The sequence below is a fragment of the Leopardus geoffroyi genome, chromosome D1, assembly GCF_018350155.1.
Source record: "Leopardus geoffroyi isolate Oge1 chromosome D1, O.geoffroyi_Oge1_pat1.0, whole genome shotgun sequence".
NCBI classification, from domain to species: Eukaryota; Metazoa; Chordata; class Mammalia; order Carnivora; family Felidae; genus Leopardus; species Leopardus geoffroyi.
Window position 1 is genome coordinate 4,464,438 of NC_059329.1, and position 21,016 is coordinate 4,485,453.

The window sequence follows — 21,016 nt, forward strand, 5'->3', positions numbered from 1 at the left end:
CCTGGAGGCTGGTAGATGGTTTATAAAGATGATTCTTTGTGACAGATAGATTGTAAACATCTTTAAGATTCTTCATCATCTCCAATATTAATTCAGCCTGTCCATATTTTGCCTGACCATTTCCCTTTTGGCTCTTATGTGTTTGAAATTCTGTGGAAACATAACATTATTATTGCCTCTGTGGGAACTAGTGCTTGTGTAATTTACATCTGGAGAACTGTTTTTGCTGTGAACATACCAAGTACCTTATAGATAGACTTGTAATCATAAGTAAGCAGAAAATTTTATAGTCACTGGAACTTTTATATGCACTCAGTATTACAAATTTCCCCCTAATATGTTCAATTTTCATTATCATTTAGATTGAAATATGCTAAAATTTCTGTAGAAATGTCTTCTTTGACCTATATGGACTTTTTAAAAAAATTCAACTATAATTAACATACAGTGCAATATCAGTTTCAGGTGTTCCATGATTCAGTGATTTCATGCATTTCTCGTGCTCATCACAAGTGTACTCTTGATCTACTTCACCTATTTCTGCCATCTCCCCACCCAACTCCCCTCGAATCCATGTCTTTTTGAGAAGGTGGTTGTTTAATCTCATTTTTTTGTCATTGTCCAACTAAGAACTTTTTGTTCTTGATGTCTAGTTTGAGTCATTTGTGGTCTGAGAACATACTTCCCATGATTTCATTTACTTTGTTCAGATCTCTCTATAACGTCTCAAGTACCTGCTCTAATTTTATAATGTCTTCAGAGAATGACTCTTGTCAAGGAAGCACATTTGCACTTTCTGGAAATGTTTGTTTTCATTTCTTTTGTTGCTTGTGTGTTTTCTCTAGCCATCTCCCAGTTCCTTTCTGATTTGAAAACCTTTGTTGTTGGTGATGTGGGAAAAATCATAGGACCTGATTTGATAGAAGTGTTTGTCAGTTCAGGAAATAGCCAACTGCACAAGACATTTCTCTGGTGTTTCTGGTGAGCCAGAGGCATCTTTTAGTCCAAAGATTTTGCTTTGTCTGAAACTCTGAAATGATTTGTGGTTCTGGACTTTATTATGGCTATTGGTGCATTGGTTATTAATTTAAAAGAAGTCTGCCAGGCCAGAAAGGAATGGCAGGAAATCTTCAATGGGATGAACAGAAAAAATATGCAGCCAAGAATCCTTTATCCAGCAAGTCTGGCATTCAGAATAGAAGGAGAGATAAAGGTCTTCCCAAACAAACAAAAACTTAAGAAATTCATCACCACTAAACCAGCCCTACAAGAGATCCTAAGGGGGACTCTGTGAGTGAAATGTTGCAAGAACCACAAAGTACAAGAGACATCACTACAAGCATGAAACCTACACACATCACAATAACTAAACCAATATCTTTCCATAATAACGCTGAATGTAAATGGACTAAATGCTCCAACCAAAAGACATAGGGTTTCAGAATGGATAAAAAAACAAGACCCACCTATCTGCTGTCCACAAGAGACTCATTTTAGACCTGAGGACACCTACAGATTGAAAGTGAGGGAATGGAGAACTATCTATCATGCTACTGGAAGTCAAAAGAAAGCTGGAGTAGACATGCTTGTATCAGACAAACTAGACTTTAAATTAAAGGCTGTAACAAGAGATAAAAAAGGGCATTATATAATAATTACAGGGTTTACCCATCAGGAAGAGCTAACAATTATAAATGTCTATGTGCCAAATATGGGAGCCCCCAAATATATAAAACAATTACTCACAAACATAAGCAACCTTATTGATAAGAATGTGGTAATTGCAGGGGACTTTAATACTCCACTGACAACAATGGATAGATCATCTAGACACAGGATCAATAAAGAAACAAGGGCCCTGAATGATACATAGGATCAGGTGGACTTGACAGATATATTTAGAACTCTGCATCCCAAAGCAACAGAATATACTTTCTTCTTGAGTGCACATGGAACATTCTCCAAGATAGATCACATATTGGGTCACACAACAGGCCTTCATAAGTGTAAATGAATTAAGATCATACCATGCACACTTTCAGACCACAATGCTATGAAACTTGAAATCAATCACAGGAAAAAGTCTGGAAAACCTCCAAAAGCATGGAGGTTAAAGAACACCCTAATGAAGAATGAATGGGTAAACCAGGAAATTAGAGAAGAAATTAAAAAATATATGCAAGCAAATGAAAATGAAAATACAACAATCCAAATGCTTTGGGATGCAGCAAAGGCAGTCCTCAGAGGAAAATACATTGCAATCCAGGCCAATCTCAAGAAACAAGAAAAATCCCCAATACAGAATGTAACAGCACACCTAAAGGAACTAGAAGCAGAACGGCAAAGACACCCCAAACCGAGCAGAAGAAGAGAAATAATAAAGATCAGAGCAGAAATAAACAATATAGAATCTAGAAACACTGTAGAGCAGATCAATGAAACCAAGAGTTGGTTTTTTGAAAAAAACAAAACAAAACAAAACAAAACAAAATTGAGAAACCTCTAGCCAGGTTTCTCAAAAAGAAAAGGTAGATGACCCAAATGGATAAAATCATGAATGAAAATGGAATTATTACAACCAATCCCTCAGAAATACAAGCAATTATCAGGGAATAGTATGAAAAATTATATGCCAAACTGGACAACCTGGAAGAAATGAACAAATTCCTAAGCACCCACACACTTTCAAAACTCAAACAGAAAGATAGAATACTTGAACAGACCCATAACCAGTGAAGAAATGGAATCGGTTATCAAAAATCTCTCAACAAATAAGAGTCCAGGACCAAATGGCTTCCCAGGGGAATTCTACCAGACATTTAAAGCAGAAATAACACCTATCCTTCTCAAGCTGTTCCAAAAAATAGAAAGGGAAGGAAAACTTCCAGACTCACCCTATGAAGCCAGCATTACTTAGATTCCTAAACCAGACAGAGAGCCAGCAAAAAAAGAGAACTACAGGCCAGTATCCTTGATGAATATGGATGCAAAAATTCTCAATAAGATACTAGCAAATCGAATTCAACATCATATAAAAAGAATTATTCACCATGATCAAGTGGGATTCATTCCGGGGCTACAGGGCTGGTTCAACATTTGCAAATCAATCAGTGTGATACAGCAGATTAATAAAAGGAAAGAACCACATGATCCTGTCCATTGATGTAGAAAAAGCATTTGACAAAATTCAGCATCCTTTCTTAATAAAAACCCTTATGAAAGTCGGGTTAGAAGGAACATACTTAAACATCATAAAAGCCATTTATGAAAAGCCCACAGCTAATATCATCCTTAATGGGGAAAAATTAAGAACTTTCCCCCTGAGATGAGGAACACGACAGTGATGTCCACTCTCACTGCTGTTGTTTAACATAGTGTTGGAAGTGCTAGCATCAGCAATCAGGCAACAAAAGGAAATCAAAGGCATCAAAATTGGCAAAGATGAAGTCAAGCTTTCACTTTTAGCAGATGACATTTTATTATACGTGGAAAACCTGATAGACTCCACCAAAAGTCTACTAGAACTGATACATGAATTCAGCAAAGTCGCAGGATACAAAATCAATGTACAGAAATCCATTGCGCTCTTATACACTAATAATGAAACAACAGAAAGACAAATAAAGAAACTGATCCTGTTCATAATTGCACCAAGAATCATAAAATACCTAGGAATAAAACTAAACATCGAGGTAAAAGATCTGTATGCTGAAAACCATAGAAAGCTTATGAAGGAAATTGAAGAAGATAGAAAGAAATGAAAAAACATTCCATGTTCATGGTTTGGAAGAATAAATATTGTTAAAATGTCAATACTACCCAAAGCAATCTACACATTCAATGCAATCCCAATCAAAATTGCACCAGCATACTTCTCGAAGCTAGAACAAGCAATCCTAAAATTTGTATAGAACCAGAAAAGACCCCAAATAGGCAATGCAATATTGAAGAAGAAGACCAAAGTGGGAGGCATCACAATCCCAGACTTTAGCTTCTACTACAAAGCTGTAATCATCAAGACAGCATAGTATTGGTACAAAAACAGACACATAGACCAATGGAATAGAATAGAGACTCCAGAATTGAAGCCACAAAAGTATGGGCAACTAATCTTTGACAAAGTAGGAAAGAATATCCAATGGAAAAAAGACAGTGTCTTTAACAAATGGTGCTGGGAGAACTGGACAGCAACATGCAGAAGGATGAAACTAGACCACTAGTTTCCTAAACCATTCACAAAAATAAACTCAAAATGGATAAAGGACCTGAATGTGAGACAGGAAACCATGCAAACCCTAAAGGAGAAAGCAGGGAAAAATCTCTCTGACCTCAGCTGCAGTAATTTCTTACTTGACACATCTCCAAAGGCCAGGGATTTAAAAGCAAAAAATGAACTATTGGGACCTCATGAAGATAAAAACCTTCTGCACTGCAAAAGAAACAACCAAAACTAAAAGGCAACCAATGGAATGGGAAAAGATATTTGCCAATGACATATCAGACAAAGGGCTAGTATCCAAAATCTATAAAGAGCTCACCAAACTCCACACTCAAAAAACAAATAATCCAGTGAAGAAATGGGCAGAAAACATGAATAGACACTTCTCTAAAGAAGACATCCGGGGGCGCCTGGGTGGCGCAGTCGGTTAAGCGTCCGACTTCAGCCAGGTCACGATCTCGCGGTCCGTGAGTTGGAGCCCGCGTCGGGCTCTGGGCTGATGGCTCAGAGCCTGGAGCCTGCTTCCGATTCTGTGTCTCCCCCTCTCTCTGCCCCTCCCCCGTTCATGCTCTGTCTCTCTCTGTCCCAAAAATAAATAAACGTTGAAAAAAAAAAAAAAAAAAAAAAAAAAGAAGACATCCGGATGGCCAACAGGCGCATGAAAAGATGCTCAACGTCGCTCCTCATCAGGGAAATACAAATCAAAACCACACTCAGATACCACCTCACGCCAGTCAGAGTGGCTAAAATGAACAAATCAGGAGACTATAGATGCTGATGAGGATGTGGAGAAACGGGAACCCTCTTGTACTGTTGGTGGGAATGCAAACTGATGCAGCCGCTCTGGAAAACAGTGTGGAGGTTGCTCAAAAAATTAAAAATAGGGGCGCCTGGTTGGCGCAGTCGGTTAAGCGCCGACTTCAGCCAGGTCACGATCTCGCGGTCCGTGAGTTCGAGCCCCGCGTCGGGCTCTGGGCTGATGGCTCAGAGCCTGGAGCCTGTTTCCGATTCTGTGTCTCCCTCTCTCTCTGCCCCTCCCCCGTTCATGCTCTGTCTCTCTCTGTCCCAAAAATAAAAATATAAATGTTGAAAAAAAAATTAAAAAAAAAAAAAATTAAAAATAGATCTCCACTGTGACCCAGCAATAGCACTGTTAAGAATTTACCCAAGGGATACAGGAGTGCTGATGTATAGGGGCACTTGTACCCCAATGTTTATAGCAGCACTTTCAACAATAGCCAAATTATGGAAAGAGCCTAAATGTCCATCAATTGATGAATGAATAAAGAAATTGTTGTTTATATACACAATGGAGTACTACGTGGCAATGAGAAAGAATGAAATATGGCCTTTTGTAGCAACGTGGATGGAACTGGAGAGTGTTATGCTAAGTGAAATAAGTCATACAGAGAAAGACAGATACTGTATGTTTCACTCTTGTGTGGATCCTGAGAAACTTAATGGAAGACCATGGTGGGTGGGGAAGGGAAAAAAAAAGATAGGGAGGGAGCCAAAACATAAGAGACTCTTAAAAACTGAGAACAAACTGAGGGTTGATGGGGGGTGGGAGGGAGGGGGGGTAGGTGATGGGTATTCAGGAGGGCACCTTTTGGGATGAGCACTGGGTGTTGTGTGGAAACCAGTTTGACAATAAATTTCATATTAAAAAAAAATCTCTGTTCTGGGGTGCTTGGGTGGCTCAGTCAGTTAAACATCCAACTCTTGGTTTCAGCTCAGGTCATGGTCTCATGGTTCATGAGTTTGAGTCCTGCGTCGGGCTTCGTGCTGACGGTGGGGAGCCTGCTTGGGATTCTCTCCCTCTGTCCCTCTCTGCCCTTCCCCTGCTCACTTGCTCTGTCTCTCTCTCAAAAAATAAATTAGAGTATTAAAATCCCTTCTTTGTTCTTTAAAAATGGAACTCAAAGTAATGAGTAAAGTATTCCTGATAACTATGTTTTTTGTTGAAGAATAACAGTGAGATGCTTGAGGTCACTAATGAATTTTTTAATGACATAATTCCAAGTGTGCACGCTTCGTTGCAATCAGAGAGAAATCAGAATGTCAAGAATCAGGGCTTCCTGAGTTACCATAATTTGATGTTTGCGCCCTTTTGGTCATTGGGTGAATTGAGCCCCTTAACCTTCCATGCTGTCTACTGCTGTTCCAAGCAGTAATACCATAGTGCCTCTTTTATTTAGGAGTTAGGCAGAATTTGTTTTCATAACCCTGGGTTAATTTTTATATCATTCAGTGCTGCCAGGAGAGAACACTAGAGGTTTCTTCGCCATGTTGAATAGTTCTGTTCCTCTTAATTCAGAAAATTTTGAAAGTGAATCTGGTGACAATATTTCTCTTCCATAACGAAAAGTCATTCATTGGAGCTTTTTGGCTTGAAAGATTTTACACTGTCTTCACTTTTTCATTGTCATCCAGTCACAGTTCCATTGTCTGGAAACCAAGATAGTTGCTCTGAAACATTTACACCTTCCACCGTTATCTTCATCCTTCATTTCTTTATGTGTCTGGCTTTTCTCTTTGGCCCAAACTGGATCGACTGTTTTTAATGATACAGGGACTGACTATGGGGTGTGTTCTATTGACAATGCTTCTTTGTGACACGTTGTCCAGTGTTTGTTTGGAAAGCCTAGTACACGTTTTGTTTCTATCTTACTTGCAAATCAGGGAAAGGAAAAATCTACAAAGAACTTGAAAAGTGCTATTTTAGTAAACACTTCAGAAGTTTCCGAAGTAAATTCCCTCTATTTCCTGCAGGATTTCCACTGTACACTTTAGCTTTAAAGAAAAACAAATCTTTTATGTCTTAGAATATTCGATTTATATGTTATCTACTGAGTGATCTTCTTCTTGGGAAGAAGTCACTAGAGAGAATGTTTTTCTCAGGTTCACTTCTCCCTTAATGAAGTTCATACCAGGGAAGTGAAATCAAAGTCTGAAGAACAGCCTCTGCAGAAAGAAAATGCTCAGCTTAAGATCCAAAAGAATCAGGTAACAAAATTTACTATCAAATGTTATATAAATCAGAGAACTGAAGATCATTACTTTCTTTTTAAGTTTCTCTTAACTGTGGTAAAATACATGCATTAGAATCTTTCCCATCATAAACATTTAAGTGTACATTTTAGTATTGGTAAGTACATTCACTATACTGTACGTTCTTCTATAGTCATTCCAGCTTCCTCAAATCTGTCTTAAAGTCAGGAGATACTGCACGCATCAAGGATTCGATGCAGAGAGTCTTGACGTCTAATAAATGTAACGTGGAAAAGGTGTTGCATTGGGGGGGAGAAAACCACACTTGGTAGAATGAGTTTGCTCTGGGAAGGTAAAAAGTGGCTTCCTGCCTTGGGAGTCTTGTCCTTTCTCCTCTCCCCGCTCATGGCCACACTCGTGGGAACAGGTGTGCACACTCAAACTGTTTTATGCTTGATAGGCAGCAAAAGGGAACTGGGGGACAACCGTGATGCACTTAGGTGTGGGAAAGGGGCAAAAGACGCCAAATGGGACACGCTGAAGAAGAATGTAGACGTTTGTGTTGGAATGTGTGGACTAAGAGAAGCTCACAGAAGAGTAAGACTTTCAGGAGTTAATTGTTAAAAACACTGTTGTAAGAACGAATGTGTCAGACAGCGGGGATAATTTTCTTTCTTTGAGCACATTTAACACCAACCATACTTTTATCATAGTAATCAGTAAAGAATTGTGTTTCTCCCTTCTGCCTTGAAGGTGATCTGCACCTTCCTTCACTTTGTGGAAACCTCAGGGTTCATTTTCAATGTCCTTTACCTTTCATCCCCTTCGTGGCAACATGACTGCCATATGTACGTATATTTTTGGTTGAACTCTAGACATTGGGTAGGAAATATTGGGAGGAGAATTCAGGTGTACTGTGATGGTATCTTGCTGCAGATGATATGGGAGTTTATGTCTGGTAGGAGATCAGGGGTGCCAGCATTACTGAAACCTGTGAACTCAGTTTTCTTTCCTTTCCCTCTTTCCCTTCTCTTCATTCCTTTTCCAGGAGACAGTACTCTGAAGGTGGGCAATTCACATCATTTTCTTTTCATCAGTGTATTTTGCATTCTTCTCAACTGATGTCTTTGAGTCAGGTGGCAGGAGTTCCCTCGTGAAGTGTAGAAATGTCCACTAGGTCATTGTACAGTGTTAATGACACCATGTCCAAGAAAGATGTCTCTATGACAGTGTCATGGCCCGAGCCTTGATTGAAAGTTCAGGGCTCTTGGGAGAAAGTCAGGAACCCTTGCGTCATCCTTATGTGTTTAGTTGTGATGAGTTGGCCAGGCTTGGTTTTGTACATTGAAAAGAAATACGCTTATGCCGTCCCCATCACAAGCACAAGTCTGAGACTGGGAGGGCACTTAGTGCATCTCATGTGGGCTTTTTATATTTATGTGATGTATTGATGAGTAGGAATAGAAAGCTGTGAAAAGAAACTCAGAGTTGCCAAAGACTTGCCAGCATGCTGGAGTTTGAGTTTGTTTAGTCCCTTAATGGGGTGCGTCACTGCTTCCCCCTGGTTGTGTGTGAGGATCTGTGCATTTATGGGGAAGGGGAGAGGGGACATTTGAGTCCTGCCTTCAGATTTCAGGGAGGGAAGAAAGGCAGAATTTCACATGGGCTACCAGGTAATCTATGTTTCTTTCCCCTCTAGAAAGCTGGGACTGAAAGAATGGGAGCAGGTGGAAGGGGAGAAGCAGCTCCCCTTCTCCTCTCAGCCACAGAGGAGAAACTGAAATTAGCTGCAGAAGAGCTACGGATCTATGAGTGAATTCAGCTCCTACCAGCAGCTCACACGATGTCCATTGTATTACTTTGAAACTTTGTACAGTATTTAGACCCAAGTAGCACACAAATCTATACAAATATTCAGGAGACATTTATTTATATAGACACTTCAGGAGAAATGTGACATTTTCCAGATGTTAAGTTAAAAATATTAATCTAAACAAGTTAAGGCACTAAAGATTTCCTGATCCCTGATGCTGGCCAGACTATGTGGAAATGTGGTTCCTGAACATGTTTCTGGAGGTGCTGGATATGATTACAAACCTCAGGAAGCAGTTTGCTGGAGGACGAATCACATTGACAAGTATGACCATCCCATTTAAGAGACCCACTTGTTGTAACCATGAAAAATAATGATGAAGATACAAGGAAAAGAAGATTTGAACTTTACAATGAAAGATCCTCATTGCAGAATTAGGGAGCTGTCACCACAGGTAAGGAGACCGTGTCAATGTGGAGACCCACAGGCATTAAATAATAAATCCAAGATGATGTAGCAATGGCTTTGAGCTTTCTGTACTCTCCTCCTCATGTGAAATGTGTCTTATATGATCAGATCGTGTGTATGAGAACTCAGTTCTTACAATGGGAACCTGGGACAATTAACATCACCCTCAACATGGTACTTCATCTGATGAAAGCCATTTCATGCCCAGGAGAAGAGTAAAAGAAACACAAGAACAGCTGCAGCAGTCAGAGCTCACCTTCGGACACCAGGTAGCCTGCACTCTGCCCAGTAGTTCTTGAGTGCTTCAGCACCTAATGCAGATGATCATAATGGGCCACTGAATCTCTCCACATGGGTTTTTATTGATGTGCTGACTCTTTCAGATGGCTCTTGGTGGGAAGGTGACTCAGGACAACTGGGTAAGAATGTTTTTCTCTCCTCTTCTTGTGCACATCCTGCCACAGCTGAACGTGGATGTGTTTCTCTCTCCCAGCTCGGGGCTCGTGATCTGGAGAGGGCGGTGGCTGAGCAGAGCAGGGAGGTGGCCTACTTGAAGTGCAGGTACAGGATTTTGACATTTTTTTTAAGGGTGCTGTGACGTTTTTAAAAAGGCTAAACTGTTTGGTGTCCAGTGGAGGCCTGGGTGTGGTAGCTCTTAGTGAAACTGATTCATCTCGATCTTCAAGACTGGAAGTCATCCAAAGACAGAGGCTTCCAGAGGAATTCAGGAGGCACAAACCAATGGCAAGAAGACCTGACAGGGAGATCCCTCCATGGAGAGGTACAGAGCACATCGTGAAATGCAGTAGTTTAACTTCTGCAGCAACATCTGCACAATTGGCTTATTGTTCCTGTGGGTGTAATTGTTTGGTCTCCTGCAAACAGTCCCAGGTGGTTACTAGAGGGCAAAGTTGTCTCACAGTGGTGACAGGACACTGTTTCCCTCAGATGCCCCAGCCAGCAGGGCTCTTTGGGTCTGTCCCTTGTGAGTGGTGTAGCTCACGCCCCTCCAATGACTGTGGGTCCCCCTACAACCTGCCAGTTACAGTTAACTGGAGAGTGGGTGCTAGAACGGATGTGGGTCAGCCCCCCTTCCACCTTGAGACAATGTTGAAGGATTTTTTTTTTTTGTTTCACATGAATAATGTGAACAACAGCATGAATTGGAGGCTGTATGTCCCGATGAGCTTTCTTGATTGGCTTTTGGATAAATGCTCCATAGAAAATACGCTTTCTGTAAAGAAAGCAGACATTTATTTACCTCTGTTTGGAGGTCCCTTTATTCTTTAAAAGATGTTTGTGTTTTTTTGTATTCTGAACTATAGTACTCCATTAGTAAAGTAAATCCTTGTGAAATTTCACTCCTCTAATGTTATTTTATTAGTGTAACTCTAAAACTTTGCAGGTCATTCCACATGGAATTAACCTTTCCCTACCTCATTACTATAGTATTAGTCTCTTCAAGGCAATTTCTGTTCATGAATCCTCACATAATCCCTTGTCATATACATAAGGCAGACAATGTAGACAGTAAACCACTTCAAACACCCCACCCATGCCTTGTAGAAAAAGACAGTGTGCTGTTCATGCTGACGTTTACGGACATTATCCTAACTAAACCATTCCTATTTTCATTTTTAATCTGATAAATTGTCATTTCCCATGATGTGTATTAGGAAACCCTTCTCTTCATGTTAATTTCCAATGAATTGAGCCCTGACCTGTCCACAGTTGGTTCATTATCAAATATCCAACCAAAGCCTTCTAGTGCCTTCCTCAACGCTCCCCTGAGTCCCAAGGAGCCACCTGGGCCATGTGGAAACCCCTCTGTTTCTGTGAAGGGACCTGATTGTAGGAAGATGGAGGAAGGCACAGAGGTTTTTTTGTTTTTTTCCACCCAGTCTATGCAAGTCAGAAGAAACCTCCATCCCTTCTTTGGCCTCTATCACATGCAGAACCTTGTGCAACTTCTGTGAGGAACAAGAATTCTGTCCCTACTATGGACACAGAGAAGGTCAAGGGAAATGATGTGACCATTTTCAGTTGTAGCTCTCTCTCTGGAATCTTTTTCTCTTTATACAGACTTTCTCCTGGTCTTGTCTTTAGGTTGTGTGTTCTGAGATATACCTATGGTATTATTTACTTTACAAAGAGTAAAACTCTTTCCCAAGAGCCTATGGGCCTCTCTGTTCTTAGCTTGTTGGTCATCTTTGGTGGTGCCTCCAGCAGCCATAAGTGTTTAGAGGCTGAGGACCACAGGGAAGTCACTGTGTGTTTGTGGAAATATGATGAGGAGGATGACATCTCACTCCACACTTATGTCTCCTGGCCTGGCTCACTTCTTCCAGACCTCCTTTCATGGGAATGTTCCTGAAAACTGAAACAGTAGTAGTGTTGTTCTTTTACTCCTTTTCTATCCAGAGTTAGTTGCCAACCTGTTTAGAACATCGATTGTAATTCTCACTAACTGAAAAACATGAAAAGCCCAACTTTCTGAGAGGTGCGTAGCAATTTCGAATGCTCTTATTCGAAGGTTATTTTTTTCTAAATTTCATAATTCATCAGTTTTCCCATCTCTTTTGGGAAATGTGCTTTTGCAGAGTCATTGCAGCTGTTCAGTTAGTAAAAGTATTATGAATTCTCAGGGAAGACATATTTGCAGTAGAAAATGTACACTGGAACTGAAGGAACAGAGAGTGAAAGTCAGGTCTGATGTGCCAGTTTCTGGAAAAGAGCTGAAGCCATGTTCATATAACCAGGTTCTTTTATGGCCTCTGTAGCTGTTATAGCTGGCATCTTCTATTCATACCTTAACTGTCTTTTCCATTTTGATATCAGAACATATTCATTTTAATTCTGTCATTTCAAATTCCAAAATATTTTTCCACGGGAAAAAATTAGTCTGTGTGTCACAGTGTACGTAAAAATTCGGCATTACCTGTGAATTCACATATTATCTATAACTTATCCTAACTAACTCCCGTAGGTGGCACTGTTCCTGCAGAAAACACTTTTCCCAATTCCCCTTTAGGGATGTCATCTCCCCAGAGATCTTTGTGGCTTCGGACAGCAGGTCCAGAGAGGGAGCCAGGTAAGCAGAGGCTGCCAGCAGGACCTTGCAGGCAGAGCTGGTGTCAGCTCCTGCTTCACCTTTTGCAAGCCTTTTACCTTCATTCCTCTTAGAGCCTGTTTCCTTACATTTAGAGCAGGGTGTGGCTGGCCATCCTTACCTTGCAGAGTTCTGAGAATCAGAGCTCGGGCATGAAAGGCCCGTAGAAGGTTCTCTCATGAGTCTCTGGGGTTAAACCCCTCATAAGAATTAACTGCATATGGAATCATAATTTCCCATCCTTATTTCTGCTCTTAATATTCCAAGATGGAGCTGTTGAGGTGGTGAAGGGCTGGATGGAGAGTAGTCCTGGAAATAGATGCCTGGATGTGTGGAACAGACATTCTTTAGTAGTCTGGAATTATCTATCTGATCCTCTAGGACCGGCCACTTCCTTCCTCCATTTGCAGACACAGCCAGTAACATGCACGCTGCCAGAAATTTCTGTCTTGGCTCCTCAAACTCCTATAAGGTCTAGGTGGGACCCAGTGGGAGGGGTGGAGTTTTGTGGCACTGATGCTGCCCTGTTGAAACCAGGTGGATGGGAAGGAGACAGGCACTGTTCCTGCTTCATTGTGGTTCAGCTATGTTAGCGTTGGTGTTGGTGTTGGATTTCTCACCTTTTACCCTAACATATCTCAAAAGTTTAATATCTGTCCTACAGGTCAACATGGCTGCCAGAGCATTTCCTTCTTTCCCAGAAGTGCCCTCCATGAGGTACCCATGGGCTGCCCTTTATGACCATTCATGAGCTCTGGGCCACCCCCATATTCTCCATCCTGGTGGCCTTTGGGACCTCACCCTCCATCTCCATCTCCACCTCCACCATTTGGTAAAATGATCTGAATAGTAGAAGTTGACTTGTAAAACACATTTTATCTATTTTTTCTTGTTGAGTCTTTGGGGGAAGATGCAGTGATGGCATCACAGGGCTTTCAGGTCAGCCTGACTGAGGGCATTGTAACATTCTTGGGACATGCATGAAATGGGCTGTTTTTTCCACATGGTCAGCTGGGCAGCAAGTGTCTCTTACAGAGAAGAAACAGGCCTTATACAGGTTGACAGACATAGCACTCTTTAGGATGTAGCTTGTTACAGAGACCACGTATTGGGCCCTCTGAGGGATGAGACATGCCCCTAAATTTATTTCTAGCTAGTTGAGACCTGAGCTGTTCACAGTTGCTTGATCAGTTATGAAAACACCTGAACCAGGGCCCTGTGGAATCTCCCTCAAAGGTCAGGGTCAGATCTTCTCTCTTGACTATAATATTAGTCTAAGTCCATTTCTTTTCGGAAATAGTTATATAATACCTGCTGACATGTGGAAGGCAGCTTATAGATAAGCTGAAAGATTGAACAATTCCCCTGGAGCCAGACAAAACACACCCATGCTCTTCTGTTGAGGATTTATTGATGTTATACACCAATTGAGACTCTCATTTTAATTCTTATCTATAATGAGATGGTGATTTATTACCCCTAATATATATTAAGAAATGGCTGTTTTGGTGACGATTTCCAGATTTCTATTTGAGCTGACCTGTTGAAAGTTATTTGACTAATTAAGAAAAACAAGAACCAGGGCCCTATAGTTTCTTCATTAAGATGATGGGATGGGGCGCCTGGGTGGCGCAGTCGGTTAAGCGTCCGACTTCAGCCAGGTCACGATCTCGCGGTCCGTGAGTTCGAGCCCCGCGTCGGGCTCTGGGCTGATGGCTCGGAGCCTGGAGCCTGTTTCCGATTCTGTGTCTCCCTCTCTCTCTGCCCCTCCCCCGTTCATGCTCTGTCTCTCTCTGTCCCAAAAATAAAATAAACGTTGAAAAAAAAAAAATGATGGGATGGATCTCCCCCTTATCGTCGGGGTCACCTGAGGCTTGTGGGTTACTCTCTGCCTTTCTTCATGGTCCTGAATGTGGGGAAGAGTTTAAGATGTCACAAGATGTGGTGTTTGTTTGAATTCTGCATAGTCTATTAAAATCAGAATACACTTCCATCCCTTCTAGAGCCTTTAGCTGATCCAGAAGCTCGTGTCACTCCCGTGAGTCACAACAACAAGCACTCTACCAAAAATGCCAAGAAGGACCAGGAAAATGCTGGGGCCATTTTCAGCTGTAAGTCTGTCAGGACACCCTCATTTGTGATCCAGCACGCTCTCCAGCCTTTTCCCTGTTTTTTCTGTTGTGTGATATGTCTGCCTGTTTCTATTTGCCAAATGCACATCCTTAACCCAAGAGTCTACAGACTTCTCTCTTTTCAGCCTGTCACCTTTTTTCTGGTAAATTTAGTGGCCAAAGGAACTTAGAGATTGAGGACCCTATTGCTTTTCCCTTGTGTTCTGGAAATAACACCAGGAAGATAACACTGCACTCCATACTAAAGTCTCTAGGCTTGTTGACTCCTACCATACCGCCTCTCTGTGGGATCAGTGTTGTTGTTATTTTCCTTTTTCTGGTCATGCGATTATGTGTTAAAGCTATCTGTTAATTGGAAATGTGAAAAGACGCCCATCTATTTTTATATTGTGTGCCTTGTACAATTTAGAGTGGTCTTAGACAAAGGTTGTTGTCATAACTCACCACCTTCACATCTTCGTTGGTAAATGAGCTGTTTGGAATCCTTCAGGCTGTGCCTTGGGTAAAAATGTTTTGAACACAAGGTCCTTCAGTTGTGTTCACACGAGCAGGTTCTGTTGTGTCTCCAATCCATTTTAGAGCTGATACCATCACTCATGACACATCCCTGGGAATTGATACCAAAATCAAAACATGTTCGCATTGATTCTGTTACATGAATTTCTTCTTTTTTCCCATATGATGTATTACTCTGTGTCTTCGTAGTGTGCTCAAAATCAGAATTCCTTACGAATTCAGATAAACACATGTGGGCTTAGTAGACATTGGTAAATAATGTGTTTGTCACAGCAAACACTTTCTCAGTTCCCCTGCAAGACTGCAGGCATCCCCAACTCCCCAGTGGCCTCTTAGGCCTTTGACAGCACTTCCAGAGATGGGGAAGACCCCTTTCTCAGGGAGGGAACAGAGGGGGCAGAGTGAGGGGCCGGCAGGCAGAACTTTTCCCCAGTAGTAGCTGATTTTTTTGTGCAGAAAGTGAGCTCTTTCTTTGCACTCAATTGTGTGTGTGTGTGTGTGTGTGTGTGTGTGTGTGTGTGTGTGTTCTGAAGATGGCAAAAACAGAGCTTCTACAGTCACTGTAGTGGAGGGATGCAGAGTAATCTTGGACATAGATGTCTGCCTGTCTGGAATATGCTACTTCATTTGTTTGGACTTACTTCTTTTAATCCTCTAAGATGGGATCATTTTGTTCTCCATTCTCAGACATGGGCAGGGACATGTGGTGACAGTAGTTTAGCCTCCTGCATTTATTTGCCTAGGCTGTAGGTGGTACCCAGTGGGAGGATAGAGTTTTCAGGTAGTGATGCTACTCTCTTGGATCCTAGTGGCAGAGAGGGTGGCAGGTGCTGACCCGTACTTCTCTGGGTTTCAGCTGCTTTGGGTGTTGGCTCTCTCGTCTGGCATCTGAACGTAGCTGTCACTTCTGTTCTGCAGGGCAGTGTGGATCCATGGGGACCTCCTCTGTTAACTGGAAGATTCTGCACACCCTACCTACCCTAGAGGCCACCCTATGGGCTCCTGGGCACATCCACCTCCTGAACCTTGGTGGCCCTGGGGACTACCCTAAACCCCTCCACCTGCACCACTTGGTAAGATGATGTGAGCAGTATGAGTTGACTTTCAAAGCACATTCATCTGATTTTCTTTGTTGTTGAGTCTTGGACAAGGTGCAGAGGTGTTACTACGGGGCATTGTGATGCAAGAGAAATGTGTCTGCCGCCATTACATTCCTCGAGTGTCTCATGATCCACATATCATCTTTGTGTCATTTCCCCCACTCTGTGTTGGTACATATGTCTCTTGTGGAGATGGAATGGAGCCATATACAGAAAAGTAGGCATAGAGCTTCAGCAGATGTGTGCCGTACACAGTCCATGTGCTGGGTGGTGGGAGGAATGAGGCTCAGCCTAACGTATATCTATCCAGTTGAGCCCTCACTCATCCACAGTTGTTTGATGAGTCATGAAAGCACCTGAACCAGGGCTATAACAGGTCTTCATCAAAGTTTAACGGATGGTTCTGCCCTTCACCTTGGGATCGCCTGAAGCATGTGGGATACCCTCTGCATGTGATTTGGGATGTGACTGGGCCAAAGAGTTTAAGTTGTTTGAGGAATGAGGTGATGGTTTTTGTTTTTAGTTTTTAGTTTTTTTTTTTTTTTTTTTTTTTTGTCTCTGCACAATCTACTCCAATCAAAATAAACCTCCATCCCTTATAGGGTCTTTTGCAGATCCAGATTTTGCTCCCGTGATTGACAACAAAACTGACTCTACCACAAGGACCAAGAAGGACAAGGTAAGTGTGTGGACATTTGCAGTTGTAACTCTTTGTGGAAACCCTTATTTTTCTGTTCAGCACTCTCTCCTGGCATTGTCTCTGTTTTGTGTGTTGTATAATATATCTGCTTATTTTTCTTATTTTCCAAATGCACAACCTTAACCCAAGTGTCTATGGGCTTCTCTATTTTCATCCCGTCAACTCCTTGTGGTAAGTTTAGAAGCCAAACATGGTCAGGGCTGAGGACCTGAGGGCTTTCCCAGTATGTTCCTGGAAATAACCCAAGAGGATGACACCACACTCCACCTGGAAGTCTTCTGGCCTGCCTCATTTTTTCTGCACCTCCTCAAAGTGGAATCATTGCTCTTACTGTTACTTCCTGTTCTGTTTCTGTCTAGGGGATTAACGTGTTCAGAAAATCCGCGGTTATCCTTATGGTATGAAAATGCAAAATACCTTCACTCCAACTTTATTTTTGTATGTGTCATTTAGAGTGGTCTTAGACAAAGTAAATTTCATACCCATCAACATTTAGCCTTTTCTTTCTTTCTTTCTTTCTTTCTTTCTTTCTTTCTTTCTTTCTTTCTTTCTTTCTTTCTTTCTTTGGAAATGTGCTATCCGGAATCCCTTCACATGTGCCCTGGGTATAAATACTCTGAACTATAAGAGGTGACATAATTGTCCTAGAAAACATGCATTGGAACATGAGTGGCAAAGAGAGAAAGTCCATAATTGCCTGCATCGTAATTCCCCACTGTGTCCTTTGTTTGTGTTCACATGAGCATGTTCTCTTATGTCCTGTGTCAGTGTTACAGGTGAAACATGGAAATGTACAGCAGAAACAAAAGTGTGTTTGTGTTAATTCTGTTATTTAGAATTTCAGCTCATTTTTCCAGAGGACACAATTACCATGAAAATTGTACTGTACTTAAACTGAGAAGTACCATTGCATTAAAATAAATTACCTAAGCCTAACTAACATGTATAAGTGATATGTTTCTCTAAGAACATGACTTTCCAGGTTCTCTGCATGACCTCAGTATCCCCATCACCCCATGTGTCTCTGTGCCCATGGACAGCACTTCCAGAGAGGAGAAGAGCCCATTGTTGGGAGAGAAGCAGATTGGGCACAGGCAGGGGCTTAAAGGCAGATCTTTGAGCCCCAAGCGCTATGATTCCATGTGTGGAGACTGGGATTGTCATTCCTTCTCATTCTGTAGTTCTTCACATACAAATAAGCAGCCTCTGTGGTAGAGGGGGGTGAGGGGTGGTGGTTGATCCTGGACTTAGATGCCTTCATATCAGAAATATGCTATTTTATTAATTTACTCCATATTCACTCCATGAATCCTTTAGGACAAGAGCCCTTGCTGTCCTACATTTGCAGACATGTGGAGAACCTAGTTCCTTCCCATAGCCTCTGTTCCCCACCCCCAAAGCTCTCAATAGAACCCAAAGTGTGGGTAGAGTTCTTTTGATGCCAATGCTGCCTGCTTGGAACCTGGTGGTGGAGAAGCTGGCAGGAGATGAGCACTGGTTCTTTAGGCTTCTGCTTTTTGCCAGTGTTGGTACTTGGTTCTGTCCTCTGAACATAGCTTTCATTTCTGTTCTGCAGGCCATTATGTATGCAAGAGGGCCTGGTCCTTTCCTAGGTTTGCCTTGCAAGCTGTACCCCATGGATCACCCTTCATCACCAGTCATGGGCTATGGACCACCTCCAGCTCCTCCAAGACTCAATTTGGTAAGATGACCTGAACTGGATGAGTGACTGATAAAGCGTATTCATCTTCTTCGTGAAAGACTTTGTGGGAATGACATAGAGATTGTTGTGAGGGCTTGGCAATTCACCTGCAAACCTGCCTGAGGACAGTGTAATATAAATCCAAGGTTTCTCAGGACATAGGTACAATGGGCTTTGCCATTTTCCTGAAATGAGGTGAGGTATAGGTTTCTCTTGTCAAAAAGAAAGAGGATTTTTACACAACGGTAGACGTATCAGCGGTACCGGTGTGTATTTTACAGATACAATGTTGTGGGTTCTGTGACAGATGAGACGCACCCCTAACTTTAGGTGTCTCAGGTGTCCTGTGTGAAATGGGGCACATGCATTATATGACACAGAACTTGTGGTCACCATAATGGAAGCAGCAGGGAAGGAATGGGGGAAACTTGAATCACGCAGGAATAGAAAGTAAGTTGTGGGTGGCAAGCAGAGTTTGAGGAGGTGCAGAAGGGAGGGTGTTGGGGTCAGTAGGATGGATTTGGAGGCCTTTCATGGCAGGGCCCACGGCCTGGGCAGGTAGCATGAGGATATCTGCAAAGAACTGCTTCACGGGTTCAAGCACAGTGTACAATGCAGTCATCATCTCTGGAATGTCAAGGTTACCACAGTGCACCCAGTTCATAATCTAAAAAGAAGACTGTTGTTTCCGTTGGTTTTCTGAAGGGTCTGCACATGTATGAAAGAATGTCCTGGAGATTTGGTAAATTAAACTTGGTCTTAGGAAATGCTTGTCTGCCTAAGTTTGTGTGTCTCAGTGAGACTAAGTGCGAAGATAGCCGATCAACTGAACGGCTTCCTTGGCCTTCAGCCTGAGTCAGATTCTTGGGGAATTCAGGGTTGAGGAGGAGCCGCCCCTGCTGAAGTCCGGTCATCACACCCCTGCATCTGCTGTCACCACCCTGCCTGTGGGTTTGCATCTCCAGAACTTCCCTCACAATTTCCTGAGGCTTTGCCTGTGTTCCTGTTGGCTCAGCTCTAACACCAGCTCTCAGTGGGGCCATCTCAGAGCCTGAGATTTGTAATCTGAGAAACAGGGACAATGTTGGTTTCTGAGGTCAGTACGATGAAGAGGTGACAAGCACATAAGGAATTTGTAAAATGTATGGGATGAGTGGGCACTCACCCTTCTCAGGGTATAAATGTATATGCACACAGAAGATCATCTACAGATGTTCATTCAATTTCATGCAACTGAGAGTATAATGCCTGAGGCTGAGAGATTGGCAATCACTATTTCAAAAGATACGGCAAAGACCCCGGTTTTTTTTCTATGAAAATTCAGGTCCTATTTTACAAAGAAGAAAAAGATAACTGTGATACTGTGTACATTCAGAAATCTATATCTAAGATTTAAAGACAGTCATCTTCCCTTATAGGTAGACACACAGATGTGGCCACACAATGAAGTGTTCATCCAAGGCCACAGATCTGTTGTCCTCTATGCATTTTGTCTTCAACAATATAAGATCCCATTGTAATAACCCAAAATCTCTTTGACTTACAGGAGAATTTGAAGTTTGAAGAGGACCCTGAACTGCGACAAATGGGCTGTGGTCATGTAATATATTTAGAAGAGTTGTCTGATACACGTATTTGACTGAATTCTTCCCCTGACCAATCCTGTCCCCTCTATTTTGTCTTTGCTCGTTTCCCCTGATAAACCCATCACAGTTCTGTGTCTGTGTCAGTATCTGCTTCCAGGAGGACATAACGGTCATTCTATTTTGATGTATACAGTGTGACTCCTGTATACACAGTCACAAACAGAATTTACAGTAATAGGGGCAGAAGACAAGTCACTGTTTGAATTGTATTGACTGCACATGTCCCCTGGTTCCTTCTGGGGTGGTGGACACAACCTTCCTCTAGATCTGGTGATGGTGGCATTCACTCCTCAATAGGTACTCGCAAGCACACGGTGCCTGCTAGTCACAGTGGTGTGTGGTGATCAGCAGGACAGCTGTCAGTCCCCACGAAGTGGCTGATTCCTGATTGCAAGAAAGGGATGAGGAGTCAGCAGTGTCTCTGGTAGAACAGTGAGGAAACCCTGCATTAATCCAGATGTTGTGGACTTTTCCCACCTACCAGCTACCTCACAGGAGCGCCAATCCAGGTGGGAGCTGAGGTAGACTTACGGTAGTAGTTTTTGGGGTGAGACTTATGATGTCCTGTATTCCTCCCAGTGTTTTCTTTTAATTTTTTTGCAATGTGTTTATTTTTTGGG

General features: G+C 42.1%; 1 protein-coding gene across 14 annotated transcripts in view; it reads left to right on the plus strand.

The window, feature by feature from the left end:
• The window catches only part of LOC123600590, a 97,728-nt gene that overhangs the window by 16,350 nt on the left and 60,362 nt on the right, over positions 1 to 21,016 (plus strand). For 12 of the 14 annotated variants that reach the window (XR_006713667.1, XR_006713666.1, XR_006713675.1 and 9 more), the window contains exons 1-2: positions 18,629 to 18,750; positions 20,297 to 20,350. Coding sequence is in view for 2 of the 14 variants with exons in the window: in XM_045482647.1 (XP_045338603.1) it covers positions 9,692 to 9,760; positions 9,875 to 9,910; positions 9,985 to 10,052; positions 10,178 to 10,781 (777 nt within the window). In the remaining 12 variants the exon portion in view is untranslated. Of the gene's footprint in view, positions 1 to 8,909; positions 9,478 to 9,599; positions 9,761 to 9,874; positions 9,911 to 9,984; positions 10,053 to 10,177; positions 12,461 to 14,603; positions 14,712 to 16,166; positions 16,322 to 16,950; positions 17,028 to 18,624; positions 18,751 to 20,296; positions 20,470 to 21,016 lie in introns of those variants that run through there. The other 2 variants (XM_045482648.1, XM_045482647.1) reach the window with 2 other exon arrangements.